Source organism: Paroedura picta, chromosome 6 (genome assembly GCF_049243985.1).
Source record: "Paroedura picta isolate Pp20150507F chromosome 6, Ppicta_v3.0, whole genome shotgun sequence".
Lineage (NCBI taxonomy): Eukaryota > Metazoa > Chordata > Lepidosauria > Squamata > Gekkonidae > Paroedura > Paroedura picta.
In genome coordinates, this window is record NC_135374.1 from 74081384 (window position 1) to 74096622 (window position 15239).

General features: G+C 40.6%; 1 protein-coding gene across 1 annotated transcript in view; it reads right to left on the reverse strand.

The window, feature by feature from the left end:
• PHEX (phosphate regulating endopeptidase X-linked) overlaps window positions 1-15239 on the reverse strand; it is a 124911-nt gene that overhangs the window by 71561 nt on the left and 38111 nt on the right. The window contains exons 10-12 of the mRNA XM_077343042.1: window positions 9540-9633; window positions 8829-8957; window positions 3711-3812 (exon numbers count right to left, since the gene is read on the reverse strand). Of these exons, the coding sequence (XP_077199157.1) occupies window positions 3711-3812; window positions 8829-8957; window positions 9540-9633 (325 nt within the window). The remainder of the gene's footprint in view (window positions 1-3710; window positions 3813-8828; window positions 8958-9539; window positions 9634-15239) is intronic.

Consider the following 15239-nt stretch of genomic DNA (forward strand, 5'->3'; position numbering starts at 1 on the left):
CCAGAACACCGCTCCACAAATTTCAGGTATGGGCTTGGGGAAGACTCCCCACTTTATCAAACTGTAAAGTGGGGGAGATGCCAAAGCAGGGTTTCCCCAGCCCCAGCAGGGGCTTCCTTTCTGCTTAGCAGCCCAAATGAAATAGTCGCACTCCAGCCACAGGGCCTTTCCCCCCGCTTAAGTTTAGCAATAGTTTTATATTCCCACTTCAGAAGATATGCCTTGAGTTACAGATTTTAAATTGGTGGTGCATATAGTGTATTGCATGCTTGAATGCCTACATGAAACCACAAGCTGCATGTAACACCAAAAAAAAAAGACTTTTAACCAAACAGATGTATCTGTTGGTTGAAATAAATCTTACACGATCCTTTAAAATGTCTAAAATATCTGAGGAGTTAGTGCAAGTAGAGACTAAGGTCTTAAGGTAAACTGTTTGAGGATGTGTTCTGCATTCTTCAGCCTATTTCCCTATAGCACAAAGTTTACCATGAGTTTGCATAAACAGCAAGGGCTCCTGAGATGGACAATTAGCTTTACCTGGGACCAAAAGGCATTTGGAAAGGGAGATAGTCACCCCCTAAATACTCAGTTGTCTTGAGAATTCAATTAAGCCAAGCAATTCAAAGGAAATAATAAAAAATCTTCCTCAGAAGAAATGTTTCAGTCATTCTTGAGCAAAGTGACACCTCTTAGAACATAGCAGGCATATACTCTTCCTAATCCTTTACTTATTTTTAATGTGATACAAAATCCTTGTTCATTTACTATAATTAATACTGTCTAGGTACTGGTAAACTGTTTTCAGAAGATGTCACCAACAAGTGTTGAGGCTGTTAACCCAAATGAAAACTAAAAAGGATAAACCCTTTAAATGAACATCAAAATATACTTAAAATGTTCTATAGAAAATTGCAGGTCTTTGAAGGACAACTTAGTTGTTAAATACAGGTGCTAATTGATGTAATTTGAATGGGGAAAACCGGCCCTTCTCAGTTAAAAGTGGAGTGGGTGTTTTTTTTTAATCTTTGAGCTTTGTTGGAGAATTTGTGAAAGATCATTTTTCCCTGGAGAATCTTCCGAAGATCAGAAAGGCCTAATGCAGGGAAACTCGGGACAGTTCAGCACACTGAAAAAAGTAGTGTGACACCAGCGTAACGCTAAAAAAATAATGCACCTCTGGCCATTCCTCACTTTCTGTCTCTCTCGCTTTCCTCTGCTGCCTTTTTGCACTTCTTAGCACTCTCCACACTGCCTTGAAATGGCAGAAGAGAGCAACACACTTTTCGTGTGACTCTGCTCCACCTGTCAGTCAAGCCAGGAAGCCAGTCACCTTTCTCCATGTTTTAAAGGGCCCTTGATAACAGGTAATGTTTTTTTTTTAAGTAAAACATCTCCATTGAGATGCCTAGGCATCTAATCATAGATCCATAGTGCTTTTTTTAATGCCACCCCTTTTGGAATTATGAGCCTTGAAGCTTTTAAAAATTAATCTCATGCCCAATTTCTTTTGGGGGGTGAGGCTTTAGAGAGGCATGCTTTTTGTTTTAAGTGAGGGAGGATTTTTTTTTTGCTTTGCCTGCCCAAATGAACACATCTTCGTTGCTCTAGGCAGTTTGCTTCAATTAAAAAAAACTGTCACCCAGAAAAAAGAGAGGGAGGCGGGTGCAAGGGCGGGCACTGGAGGCGGAGAGAGTGCTACTTCGGCTCCACACATTTCCTTGGCATGTGGCTTGCTGGTGCTCTCCTCTGGCTATCGCTACATAGGTTGGGGAATCCACTTTTTGCAATTCCCCAGGTAGCACTTTAAAATGGAGGATGTAGTTATCGGTTTGCTGTTTGGACACTGGGGCCCATTCCGCACAAGAATCAATGTGGCCAATTGTTTACAGTAAGCAATTCCGGAATTTAAAATAGTGGAATTCGGCGTTATGCATACCTGCCTTTGTAGTTGAATTCAGTAGCGTTGCAATCGTTTCCCACAGATTTCCGGTCTCGCCAAAAATCGCTAGAAAGGAAGCGATTTTTTCTGTGCTTTGTCCTGCCCCTGGCCATCACTCAAACGAACAGCCAATGGGCGGCCGTTATCATGCTCCCGAAAGCCCTTTTCCCTTTAAGACAGGTTTTAAAAACACACACACGTTGCAACAAATCTGCATTGATTCGTTGCAACGGAGAGACCCATCTAGCTGGCAGGTGGTGTATGAGCTGGCGATTAATCGTTGCCACGCTCCCCCGAGTGAAAAAAAAATCCCCGCCCGTGCAGGGGCACAATTTTCGGCTGAAAATAAAGGGAACTTGCAAACGGGACTGTGTTGTGCTTGGTGACTTAAATCAGCTCTGTGGAGGGACTGCAGTCGGAGAAGTCTCGCTGTGTGAATGAAGGCTCCCCGGTTCATTGCTCTCTGCTCACTCCGAGAAAAACAAATGGAATATCAGAGGAGAGAGCCAGGAGGAGGGACTTTGCTGAAACCGCAACAATGGTAACGCACAGAACTTTATTTGCTAGTGTTGCAGATTGGTTGCAAGAGTGTAGCGCTTTCCAGTGGGTGAATCCATTTTTTGGGATTTCCCTGGGAGCGCTACAACGAAGCGCTTTTTGTGGATCGGTTTCAGGAGTGTGGCAGATTGTGTACGACATTGTGCATAACTGCATTTTAGTAGCGATTACAATTTGCCACACTCCTGCTACAATAAACCTGTGCGGAATGGGCCTGGATGTTAGCAATGTCATGTAAAATGCCAAAAATACGGCGCCTGCATAAGGTAAGCATTTCACTTTATTTCTTAAGGTGTAGAATGGTGTAGACCACATACAGTCTTGCTAGTCTAGAGCACTAGAAACTGCAGGTTTCAGTGCTTCTGGTAGATTAGGCAGTAAACAAAAAATTAACTACACATTCCAGAGTCAGCAGTCTTCGTTCTAATATTTTTTAACATTGATTCAAATTATCTCTAGGAGCAAGTCCTGGTTCCTCCAGATCTATGAATTGGAAGAATTTTGTAAAAAGATATTTCCCAGAATTAATATCAGCAGGAACAGGTTGAAAACAGCTTGCTGCTCTAACTTTGGTTATTCTTTTTCCTTCTGCCTTCTCACATTTTCACAGCTTGGTAACTTTGCAATAATGGGTTGGGGCGGTGGGAATTGGGAAATAAGAGAACTGATGCCAAGCTATTGAGTGCCAAGCAAATTAGGAGGTATTTATGTTTTTAATGTATTTTTATCCTGCCACTGCACCAAAGATTCAAGGTAGCATGCATCAGTCTTCTCTCCTTTGTTTAACCCTCAAAGCTAGCCTGCAAGGTAGGTCAGGATGAGATACAGTCATAGCAGTGTAGGGAACCAAGAGTCTTTCAGATCCTCATATGACCACTACATGAAACTGGTGTTGATTATAACAAGTTCATAATGGCTTGGGAATTTCTTAACTAGAAAGTTGCTTTCAGAAATTCATCATAACCAAGCATCTTCATTAGCTTGTGTGTTCATTAGCTTGTGTGTGTGGTCCAGTAAGGCCAAAATAAAATACAATAAAATAAAATGAATGAATAGTTAAACAATTATGTATCAGCATTACATAGGCAAGTAACAATGAACATTAAACAGGATGCAAGGGCGGGAATAATTAAATTACAATACAATCATGCAACAACATTGCTGACAGGAATTCAATAATCTAAAAAAGCAAGCATTTACATGCCTGTACCTTTTCTATCGCTTTTCTTTGTGTTTCTAAATCCATCCATGTATTTTCCTTTTCCAACAAGTCTATAAAAGCCCAACGAATCCCTTCAGTCAACTCTGCCATCTGCAACAAAGGTTTTCACAAATAAGAATTTGAGGAATGTGCAGTTCCATAAAGAATACTGATCTTATTAAGTAAAGGATAAGTAAAGAATGTCAGGATTTATAAACAATCAAATTTCCTTTATTTTCTTCCCATTCTCCTTCTTTCTCAAAGCCTAATTTGATTCTTACTTTGTATTGTCAACTATAACTACCAAAAGCCAGGTTTCCTGTTTATAATTCATATGATACACCCCAAAATTTAACACTATTTGTTTTTTAAAAGATTTTGTTTACAACTGACATTGTTTAAAACTGACGAATTTCAGCTTACGGTGATCGAAGAAGCAAGTAAGACATGGATCACAACCCATTTGAAGATATGTGAATCACTGCTACTGCTATCTTTTGTGTATCTTATATCTCAAAAAAGGAGGATAAATTGATATAAATATGTTAGATCCTTATTTCTGGATTCTTGTTGTGAGTTGCTATTGGTTCTTCTCTTAGGCCTTTCTGTAAGCCTTTCTGTCTTTAAACTGTATTGCAATTCCTACAGCAGATTAACACACATGTAGGGAATGGCAGTTTAAATGTTTACAGGTAATTTGAACTGTGCAAGATTCAAGTGGATAGCCGTGTTGGTCTGAAGTAGCACAACAAAATTTGAGTCCAATAGCACCTTTAAAACCAACATAAATCTTGATCTTAAAGGTACCATTGGACTCAAATTTTGTTGAACTATGCAAGTTACCACATGAAGATTCAAAGGTACTGAAACATTAGGACTGGAATAAAAGGTTAGGTTACTAAAACATAACCCAATCAAGTCAAAACAGGTAAATATAAACAAAGTAGACTTATTGATCTTCTACATGGCCCAGCCAAAGACTGGCGGGGTTGCTACCAGAAAAGAAGCAATTTTACCTTGGACAGATTGCTTATAAGTGCAGACAACAAGAGAAACTTAAACACCCACCATGATGGGGGGATGCCCCATTCAGCTCTGTGAAGCTGACAGGAGCAAGAGGCATCCCTGCAGGGTTGCTGTAGGTTGGGGAAGAAGCCAGGCAAAAGGCCCAGCTCCGATTATGCACGAGGCCAGCCTGACTTAGCCCTCACTGGCGCCCATGGTGGCTCTGGGAATGCGGAAGAATCCATGTCTCCTTACCACAGGCCTTCCAAGGGCCTGGGTTGGGCCAGGGCTCAGGGGCGCCCGGGATGGTGTCGACATCAGGCATAATTGAGGATTTGGCCCAAAAGCCCTATTTCCACTAGCTCAGGCAGTCCACCCCGTGCATAAGGCTCATGTGGCATTTACTTTACTGTCCTTTATATGCTGAGCTAAAGCAGATCTTTTTACCCAGGTGTTTTATCTTAACTGCTTTTCAATGGTCTGCTTCTGGTCTGAGGTCTGTTTTATGTATAGCATTTATGGTATTTATGACCCATGGTGTTGATTTATACTGTTGCATTATTTTAAGTGTATGTTGTTTCAAGCAGAACTGTAAAGAGATTTTGCATAGGGTTTTTTAATGCTTTTATTTTGCAGTACTTCCTTTCCTTTCACCACTCATGACCATGAAAGCTTGAGTTAGAGGCAGAGGCTGCCCCCCCCCATTATTTAGTTCTTCAGTAGGCTGTAATGCTCAGTTGCAGAACAATGAGATAAATTGCTGAGGAATTATGCACCTTACTGAGAGATTTGATATTGAACTAAGTGGACAACTCTTTAAAAATGACTGGAGACAATTATAGCATCTCATTATTATGATTTATTACTGTCCTTTCCATATTGCACAATTTTTATACAATATAAACATCAGTACAGACTCAGCATTAAACAGTCTGGAGTAAACTACATCCCAGGGAATAAGGTAACATAGAAAATATTGATGGCTGAGCAGTGTATCAATTAACTTAGTGTACTAATGAGGTGAACTCCCTGTACTTTGAGGCTGCCAGGTCGTATTCCAGCTCTACAATTAGACCCTGGTGTATATTCTAGATTTTATGCACCAGCTGTAGCAGTAGGGGTTGGAAAGAAATCTATTCATACCATCAGAGTTGTTCTCAGAATTGCTCAGGCGTATCTGTATGAAATACTGCCTAGACTGTAGGTCAAAACCCAGTGCTATATTTAGACACAAATAATATCTCTTTGATAAAAGGAGGGGAGACAAGAAGATATCCAGGGCATGAGCTCATCGGTAACCAAATCTAGAAACATCATTCTTCCTATAACTCATTATTTCTTTAGCATGGACTTTCCACTAGAAGAGGGAGTGGTGTTTGACAACATCCATGCAGCTGAAAAACAGGATGAAAGGAGAAGGAAAGAATGAACAAAAGACGCTGCATGTTGGAAGGGGAAGAAATCAAGAGGGTATGCAGTTTATGGTTCAAATTATAATTTTATTAATGTTCCTCCCCAAGTGAATCTCACAGTCTTCATACAATGACTATAATATTAGTAAGTGTGATATCCTTCTGAGTAAACATTCATTGTATAGTGGTTAAGAGTGGTGGCTTCTAATCTAAAGAGCTGGGTTTGATTCCCCACTCCTCCACATGTAGCCATCTAGATGACCTTAAGCCAGTCACAGTTCCCTCTCTCAGCCCCCACCAACCTCACAGGGTGTCTATTGTAGGGAGAAGAAGGATAGTCAATTGTAAACTGCTTTAAATCTCCTTTGGGTACAAAAAACAAAAACAAAACAGCTCTCACTGTATCTTATATTCATCAAATAATTAAAAGTCTAGCTCCGGTAATATCTATATGTAATTTGGTATTAGTCCATTTTGAAAAACAGAATGTTAACAAACAGCACTGAAGGACACCAGTAAAGTAACATGAGTTATTACAACATTGAAGAAACATAGGAACAGGACTATTGTTCTGCATTAAAATACATGTGTTATATCTATAAAGAAACAGGTTTAACCTTGGCTGTCTTGTTAAAGGACTATAATAGCAGAGATGGAAAAAGTGCTGCTGCAGCTGCTGACACTCCACAGTACTGAGACTTCATTGCACCAATAAGAAGATCTTGCTTATATAAGCAATCTGTTCTCTTGAACCGTGTTGCATGAGAGCCCATTTCTGAGTGCAAACTTGTATACATGCATCAAGGTTTTTTTTTCCTAATCATTCCCTGGCAGGCTTTCAATATAAATGCTCTTTCTTAAGTCCTTGGAATTTTGCAATAATTGTAAAAATCCTCTTCATAACTACAAGTATCATCACACATCATTTTGTCCTTGGATCTACCTTTGTGAAATCTAATCTGATAAAAGAGGATATAAAAACCCAATTATGACTAGGACAAAAAGCAAAAGAATTAGGTATTGGTGAGCAAATGCTCAAGGAGCACTTCAGCCATATTTGCTAAGCAATGTTCTGAAAAAGCATATAGGGAAGTAGTTACAGAATTGTTGTAATTACATATACTTGAGTATAGGATTGGACAGCTGTCATTCCACAAAGCGTAAACAGCAAAGAAAGTTTTGAGAACTCTGTGAGATATACACTGGCCAGTCGTGCCCCAAAAGGAGCATTCTAAGAGCCTGTTAAATTTCCTACTCAATGCTTTTCTGTACCCACGTTCTCAATTGGATGGCTAAAAAGTGGTAGAAGACTCTCTGAAAGCCACCATTGACGCCGCAGTGCGGCAGGAGGGAAGGACACTCCCAGGAGAGTGTCAGGAGAGCATGCGTGGCCCGGGGAGCTGTGTCACGTGGGAGGCATGGGCTCGCAGTGCCTTTATAGGCACCACATGTCTTTATAGGCGCCACATGCCTTTCTCTCCCGGCAGCAGAGCAAGCAACAGCCTACCCTCCCTCCCTGGGTTCTAGGAGATATGCCATGTTGGCAGCTGGGTGTGGATTTACATATTTGGCACAGCTTGTGGAGATAGCAATGGGATGGAGCTTGTAGAAGGGTATGGGAGTCCGGAGAGGAAAAGGGATTCCCTAAATGGTATGCCACCTCAGGATTGAGGCGCAAAATTGGGGTCAAGTTACCCAGCTGGGTAGCTTGCTGGGGCCCAAAGAATGGGTGACCTGGGGTGGGTTAAGGGAGGCCCCACAGCAAGAAGCCCCGCAGATCCAGAGGAATACTGGGTGGGTTTTCCAGGGAGCTGTGGGGGTGTTTAGGATTATTAAGGCCCAAGGGACAGGGTCCAGGGTCCCTCTCCCCTTGCTGGCCAACACAACATTTTGTAGAATTTGTTGGTTTAATAAAAGCTGCGGCCTATTTTTTGCCAAAAAAGTTAATGAGAGTAAGTGTCTCCTTTCAGACCAAGAATGTCCGCCTGCAAGTCAATAGACACCACAAGAGGTCATCATTCAAGACTGGCTTAGAGGCAGCTCAAGTAAAGTAAATTAGCTCTCATTTACTTTACTTACTGTGTAAAGTAAACTTTACACAGATTTGGGCCTGCTATTGTTGTGAGGGAAGACATAATGTGTGAGATGGAAGGCAGAGTTGAACTCTTTCAGAGTGTGTTGTGCTCTACATGTACGATATTTTAGCTTTTCCCTTTTTTGTGAAGTTGTACAATTAGAAGAGGAAAAAATGCTAGCAGAAAAATTCCCAAGCTGGTGAAACAGTTGTTTCACTTCACATATGCATGCCTTGGTTTAAACCTGACCAACCCCTTGCTTTTGAAAGATCAGCAGAGGCCTGGTTAGGGACTTACTATTTGTCTCATGTCATTAGGTCTTTTTCATGCTTCCCCAAGTAAAATTTAATGTCTATGTTTTACTCAGTTCTGGTTTTTGAATTGTGTTTCTTCTCTGTTGATTATTTCTGGTACTATCTATTGAAAACTGACATAATAAAAAATCCTTCAAAACTCTAGTCACAGGTATCACATTTTAGGCATAGCATTTCTTTGCTGCCATGATTCTACCCAAATTGTTCTCAGATCCAGAAGTTCTTAATCTCACAATGACTCAATATTAATCCTATGTATTCATACCATAATTGTTTATTTTATGGAAGAAGAAAACAAATTTAAAAGGTTCTAAAACTTACCATTTCCATCTGGTCTTCTTGGAAATGAAGATCTACAAACATTTTGCCAACAACATAAGGGAGAGTGTTTTCCACAAAGTTCACACATTTATCCCATTGAGGCTCTAAGGAAGTTGTTCCCTGGATTATCTGTTTTTGATTTAAGATCAATAAAACATAATGGGCTTCCTTAGAAAAATATTGTATGACAAATTCCAAGAAATGAAGCAACAGATGTATTATTTTTAAAAAAATCATGTATCTGGTTACAGACTTGCTTGTTCAGATTAAAATCTTCATAAAATCTCAGCGGTTATCAGGATTAGCAACCTGAAATTGGTCACGGATCCACCAAAGAACCAACCTATCTTCTATATATTCCTGTTTATTCCATAAAGGGAAATGCAATTAGGTATATACATGAGGAATTGTTCCCAGTTCATCTAGCATTAGCTGTGATTAGGAACCAAACCAAATGTCATGGGGCAGTCATGTTTCTTTAGTTAGGTATCTGCATTGTTCACCTATATACTAAGAGTCAATTCTAATTTTTACATATGAGGAAAGAGACTTACGACAAAAAATCTCCACCATTAACTTTACAGGAGTCTAACAGTCTGACCTGTAGAAGTGTTGAATTGAATTATAGTAATTTGTGACATCTGGCTATCAATTATAGTCAATGGTTTCATAGTCACAGGTGACATACTAATATCAACATCTCATACTTACCCTTGAAAATTCCAGGCCCCTATATCGGAAACGTCGACTGAGGTTAAATATTCTTGCATAAACCATTCTCCATACCAAGTAGTTGGCAATAGTCCTGTCAAACCAGACGCACCTTTATGTCAGATAGTTAAGTTCATATGTCATAACATACAGCTGTTTTATACTATAAATGAATGCACAAATAGATTTTTTTTCAGATGTGCTGCCTGCGATGGCAACAACTTCACCTTGAAAATTAATGAACAATGACCGAACTGACAAAAACCTATTATACAGATGAGATCGCATGATAACAGTCATTTAGGATGTAACTGAATGATGGGATCATCCATTCAAAAATATTTCAACCATTTGGCAGCTAGAGCTGCAACCTGCTACTGATGCATTTCCTCAGAAAGCCCCCCCCCCCTCAGTACTCGTTGCATTAAAAAGCAAAAACAAAAAAAAAAGTGATAATGTAACTAAAAAAGAAATCTTTGGGAAAATTTGTCTTGCAGGTGAAGGATCACAAGAGAGCTTGGTAATAACATCCATGAAATATGAAGCATAATTTGTGTATCAGGTATAAGGAGTTGGTTTTATACCCCGCCTTTCACTGCCTGCAGGTGTTTCAGAGTGGCTTATAATTGTCTTCCCTTCCTCTCCCCACAACAGACACCGTGTGAGGTAGGTGAAGCTGAGAGAGACTGTTTTGTGAGAACACCTTCTAAAAGGACTGCGGTGATCCCAAGGTCACCCAGCTGGCTGCATATGGAGGAGTGGGGTATTAAACCCAACTCGCCTACTCTAAGCTGAGTCTCTTTACACAGTAAGGAATAAACTTTCCAGATGCCCTTCCACAATTACTAACAACAAGAGATTTTTGTTGGCAGCATATTTTTGTTAAATGTCTGAAAATTTCAGTCTAAGCTTTGCTTTTTGGAAAGTAGCCAATAATAGCTGTTGTATAACTAGTTAACTGATTTGTTAAGTTAGAAATGGAAATATGTAAGCTTTCAAACCACACAATATTTCATATAAAGTCATTGTGAACCTCAATTTGGGCTTCATGTGTTTTGATTATTTCCCCTGCCACCACCCCCAAACCATACCACTCTATGGGATCACTCACAAAAATCTCTACTGCCAGAAGGGATTTCTGACAGCAGAACAAAATTTCACTCAGGTCCATTCTGCACATCTGCCAATGTTGCTGGATGTCCGTAGCAGCCCGAACCGCTAGAATTTGTACTGGAATTTTGACATTTCGCACAATGCGAATTGTAGCACAATATTTATTTACTAGATCTAAAGCCCATTTCACTTTGAGATGAAATGGGCCCTAGATGGCCTGAGAGCAGGCCCACCCCCCACCCGAAGCTCTCTTGAGCCTTCTCCCAGCCGGCGGAGCGGCCTCGCTGCGTCTATGACGCAGCGAGGCCACTCCGCCGGCCAGGAGAAGGCGGCGCGGCCCACCCCTCACGCGTGGCTGTCTGGGCGGGTGAAGCAGCCAATGGCTGCTGGGGGCGGGATGGAAACTCGGAGGGGCCAATCAGGAGCCGCGAAGTGGCTCCTGATTGGCCCCTCCGAGTTTTTATCCCGGACAGGGCCCGCCCTAACTCCTCCCACACTGCCCTTACTGCTTTATTCAGTCCGTGGTGCTCTGCACCACGGGGCTGTTTAAAGATTATATTTATATACCGCCCTCCCCCGAAGGCTCGGGGCGGTTTACAGGGAACAGGAAACAGATACATATAACAGATACATATCCATATATATTCATGCACCCAGAGCGCTTTTTTGGTAATGCACATGTTTCCGGTCTTGCACAAATTGCAAACAAGGCACTCTAAATTTGTGACGCTTCTGCCTGCCTCAGCCCATCAATCAAACTGAAGAGCCAACCAAACGGATCACCCTCGTGGCTCTGAAATGCCCCTTTCCCTTAAAATTTTATCTTTTTAAAATCAGAAAACACATGTGGCAACCAATATGTGTTAATTCATTGCTTCTTTGCTTCACACGGAACTGTAATTCATTGTAATTTCCCCCACAAAATGGCTTTTTACACAAGGCTAAACCAGGGAGGAGGTATTCATTGGAGATGGAAAAAAGCCCACTGAGGGAGCTTTCACAGTTCCTCCATCCACGCTAATTAATACAGCCTGCTGGTGGACATACGTCTCCTGGAAGCATGGGGGTGGGAGCGGAAGAGGGACCTTCTTCCTAACGCTATTTTGAGAATGCACGTGTCTTTTGCTGATGTGTTGCCGGTTGTTCTCAGGAGTCAAGCGCTTTTTTTAGGGGGAATGCACTTTTTACAATTCCCCCTCAAGTGCTATAAAAAAGTGAATGTTGCGGGAGTGTTGCAGGAGTGCTGCGGTTTGTGCATAATGTTAAAAATGTGCATAATGTTAAAAATGTAGCATTTACAAAGTGTTACAATTCAGCTACATTTAAGTTGTGCGGAATGGACCTCAATCTTCTTGCTACAGACCAAAACACACATACCCTGAAATGCTGTTCCTGCAAAAAACAGTATGAGGGAGAGATCCACAGGAAGCTATTTAACATCTATATGCATTCCCTCACCCAGTTGATCTGGTTTTGAGCTGGGTTGCCACCAGTACTCTGATGACACCCAGCTATTTCTGTTAATGAATGGCCATCTGTCGACACCATCAGATAGCTTGGCCAGATGCCTGGAGTCAGCTGAAGTTGAATCCAGCCAAAACGGAGGTCCTCTGGCTGGGTTGGCATGTGGAAAGACAGGTGATACAACTCCAGCATTTAACAAAACCCAATTAATACCAGTGCCTTCTGTCAGCAGCTTAGATGTGTTTTGATGCCTCCCTGTCAATGGAGGCCCAAATCACAAAGGTAGTTCACCTGGCATTTTTCTATCTGTACCAGGTGATCCCTGCCACAGTTACCTCTAGATTAAGGTGACCAGATTATCCCACTTTTGGAGGGACATCTGGGGGCATCTGGCAAATTGTACTTATGTTGAAATTAAAATATATATATTACAATACTATTTTTGCATTCTATGCGTTCTATGAAAATTTTTGTTGCTCCATATAGACCAAATTTTAAATCAAGAACCCCCCTGGTCAATGGTGTCCCACTTTACCAATGTTAAAATCTGGTCACCTTACTCTAGATTATACTTCTGCAACTCACTCTACATAGTCCTTGAAATAGGTCAGGAAATTGTAGCTGGTTCAAAATGCAGCCACACAAGTCCTTACATGGATCCAATGGATGACACACACAAAATCAGTTCTCTCCCAGCTGTACTGGCCAGATCAGATTTAGATGCTAACCTTTAAAGCCCTAAATGGTTGGGGAGTGGTGTATCTTCAGGACCACCTTTTCCTTTATACCCCCCCCCAAAAAAAAGCCTTAAGATCATCAGATCAACACCTGCCCAAGATCCCTGGCCCAAACAAAGTGAAATTGGTCAGCCTGAGATCAGGGTCTTGTAGAACCTTAATCAGTTTTACAGGGCCTGCAAGACAGAAGAGGGGTAGGAAGGGGATCTTATTATTGTGCCGCCATGTTGTGACATTTTAAAGTCTTTTAATGGGAGTTTTTAATGGGGTTTGTAAGACACTGTAACCCGCCACGAGCCATTTGGGAGTGGCGGGAAATAAATCGAAATAATAATAACAATAAGAAGAAGAAGAAGAAGAAGAAGAAGAAGAAGAAGAAGAAGAAAAAGAAGAAAAAGAAGAAAAAGAAGAAAAAGAAGAAAAAGAAAAAGAAAAAGAAAAAGAAAAAGAAAAAGAAGAAGAAGAAGAAGAAGAAGAAGAAGAAAAAGAAGAAAAAGAAGAAGAAGAAGAAGAAGAAGAAAAAGAAAAAGAAGAAAAAAAAAAAGAAGAAGAAGAAGAAGAAGAAGAAGAAGAAGAAGAAGAAGAAGAAGAAGAAGAAGAAGAAGAAGAAGAACTTTTCCACCAGGGCTACAATCAGGGCTCAAAATGACCACTGAGTAATGCTGGCCTCACTGCTGGAGATTTAGGAAAGATCCTCTCTGAAAACTCTTCCCCCCCCCCCATCTGCTACGTAATTAAATGTAAAAGGTAAAGGTATCCCCTATGCAAGCACTGGGTCATGTCTGACCCTTGGGGTGACGCCCTCCAGCGTTTTCATGGCAGACTTAATACGGGGTGGTTTCCCAGTGCCTTAGTTGGGGGGAATTAGAAAATGTTTTCCGCTTAAACTGTTTGTTTTAATGATGATGTTAGCTACCCTGATCAGTATTGGAAGCATGAGTTAGAAGAATAAAGAATACAGATTTATGAAGGGAGGTCAGTATTGGCCACAGAAGAAAGGAATCAGCAAAAATCACATGCACTGCTCCCATTAGCAGACATTTCATTTGTATCTAAGGCTATACCAGGATGAAACTAGACATGACTGAATGGATCTGCATGTCCTTTCCTTCATATGACAAATGAAGGATGGGATGCAATTTTAACAGAAAATGAAGCACACAGGTGAGTGGAGCTGCTTTGTTCTTCCAGTCTTCTTACTTTGATGGAATATCATACCACTGTTCAAAGCATTTCTGTCCAGGTCTGGCACAGACACTAGAACACAGCCAGTCTACAAGGAAAAATTCTTAAAGCAACAGAATATAGAATATAAACTGAGGAAGGATTATAATTAATTATAATTATAATATGAATATTGACTTGTGATAACTATACTGAACCATGTTAACTATTTGGTATTGTTTTGCTGTGAATATATTTTGGGGACGACAGAGAATGAGGGGGCTGGATGGAGTCACTGAAGCAGTCAGTGCAAACTTAAATGGACTCTGGGGAATGGTAGAGGACAGGAAGGCCTGGAGGATCATTGTCCATGTGGTCGCAATGGGTCAGACATGACTTCGCACCTAACAACAACAACATATTTTGGTCAAATGAACATATTACTTCTGTAACTGTTTTCTATATATTCAGATTCAACAATAATTTTTCTACGTATTCAGTTCACACAACTCAATTAAAAAAAACTCTTATGGACCAGTAAATATTTTCTGTAATAATTATTTCAATTCACATTAACTTTTTGTCTTTGCTTATTGTAACTTTTGCTGTATCTGCTTTATGGCACATGCTATTAAGGTTTTTTTAAATTAATATATTATTTAAGAAAGCAGGGTTATATAATTATGTAAGAGAAGATAAGGAGGCTGTACTCTAAAAATGGAAGATATGCATTTTGTTCTTTAATCCAGAGAAAGGGCTGCCTCCCCATTGTTACCCCAAAGAAACCCAAACAATTACATTTGTGAAGGTGAATGCAAAATCATAAAAGCCTGTTACCTTTCCAACATATCCTCTAGTTTTGAGATTCAGCATATTGTGGAAACAAACATGTTCATATACTTCCATCTTTTTTTAGATGGTTTTCCATACATTTCTTTTCTCCTAGCTCATACTGTACACTGGAGTAGGCACATAGTCCTACATAATACCAGATATTGTCCATTTAGAAATCAGGTCAGGGGAATATGCATCATGACTTAATGTGAGCCATAGCACACTAAGGATCAGCCCTGGTGCCCTTTTCTACTATAAGGTTCAATGTAACCTATCAGAAACTAACAGGGAGCCATTTGAATAATACAGTCTCTCTAACAGTAAGTTACCACAGCCAGGGCTTATGCATAGGAAAAACAAAGAGCCTTGTGGGACCATTTATTCTGAT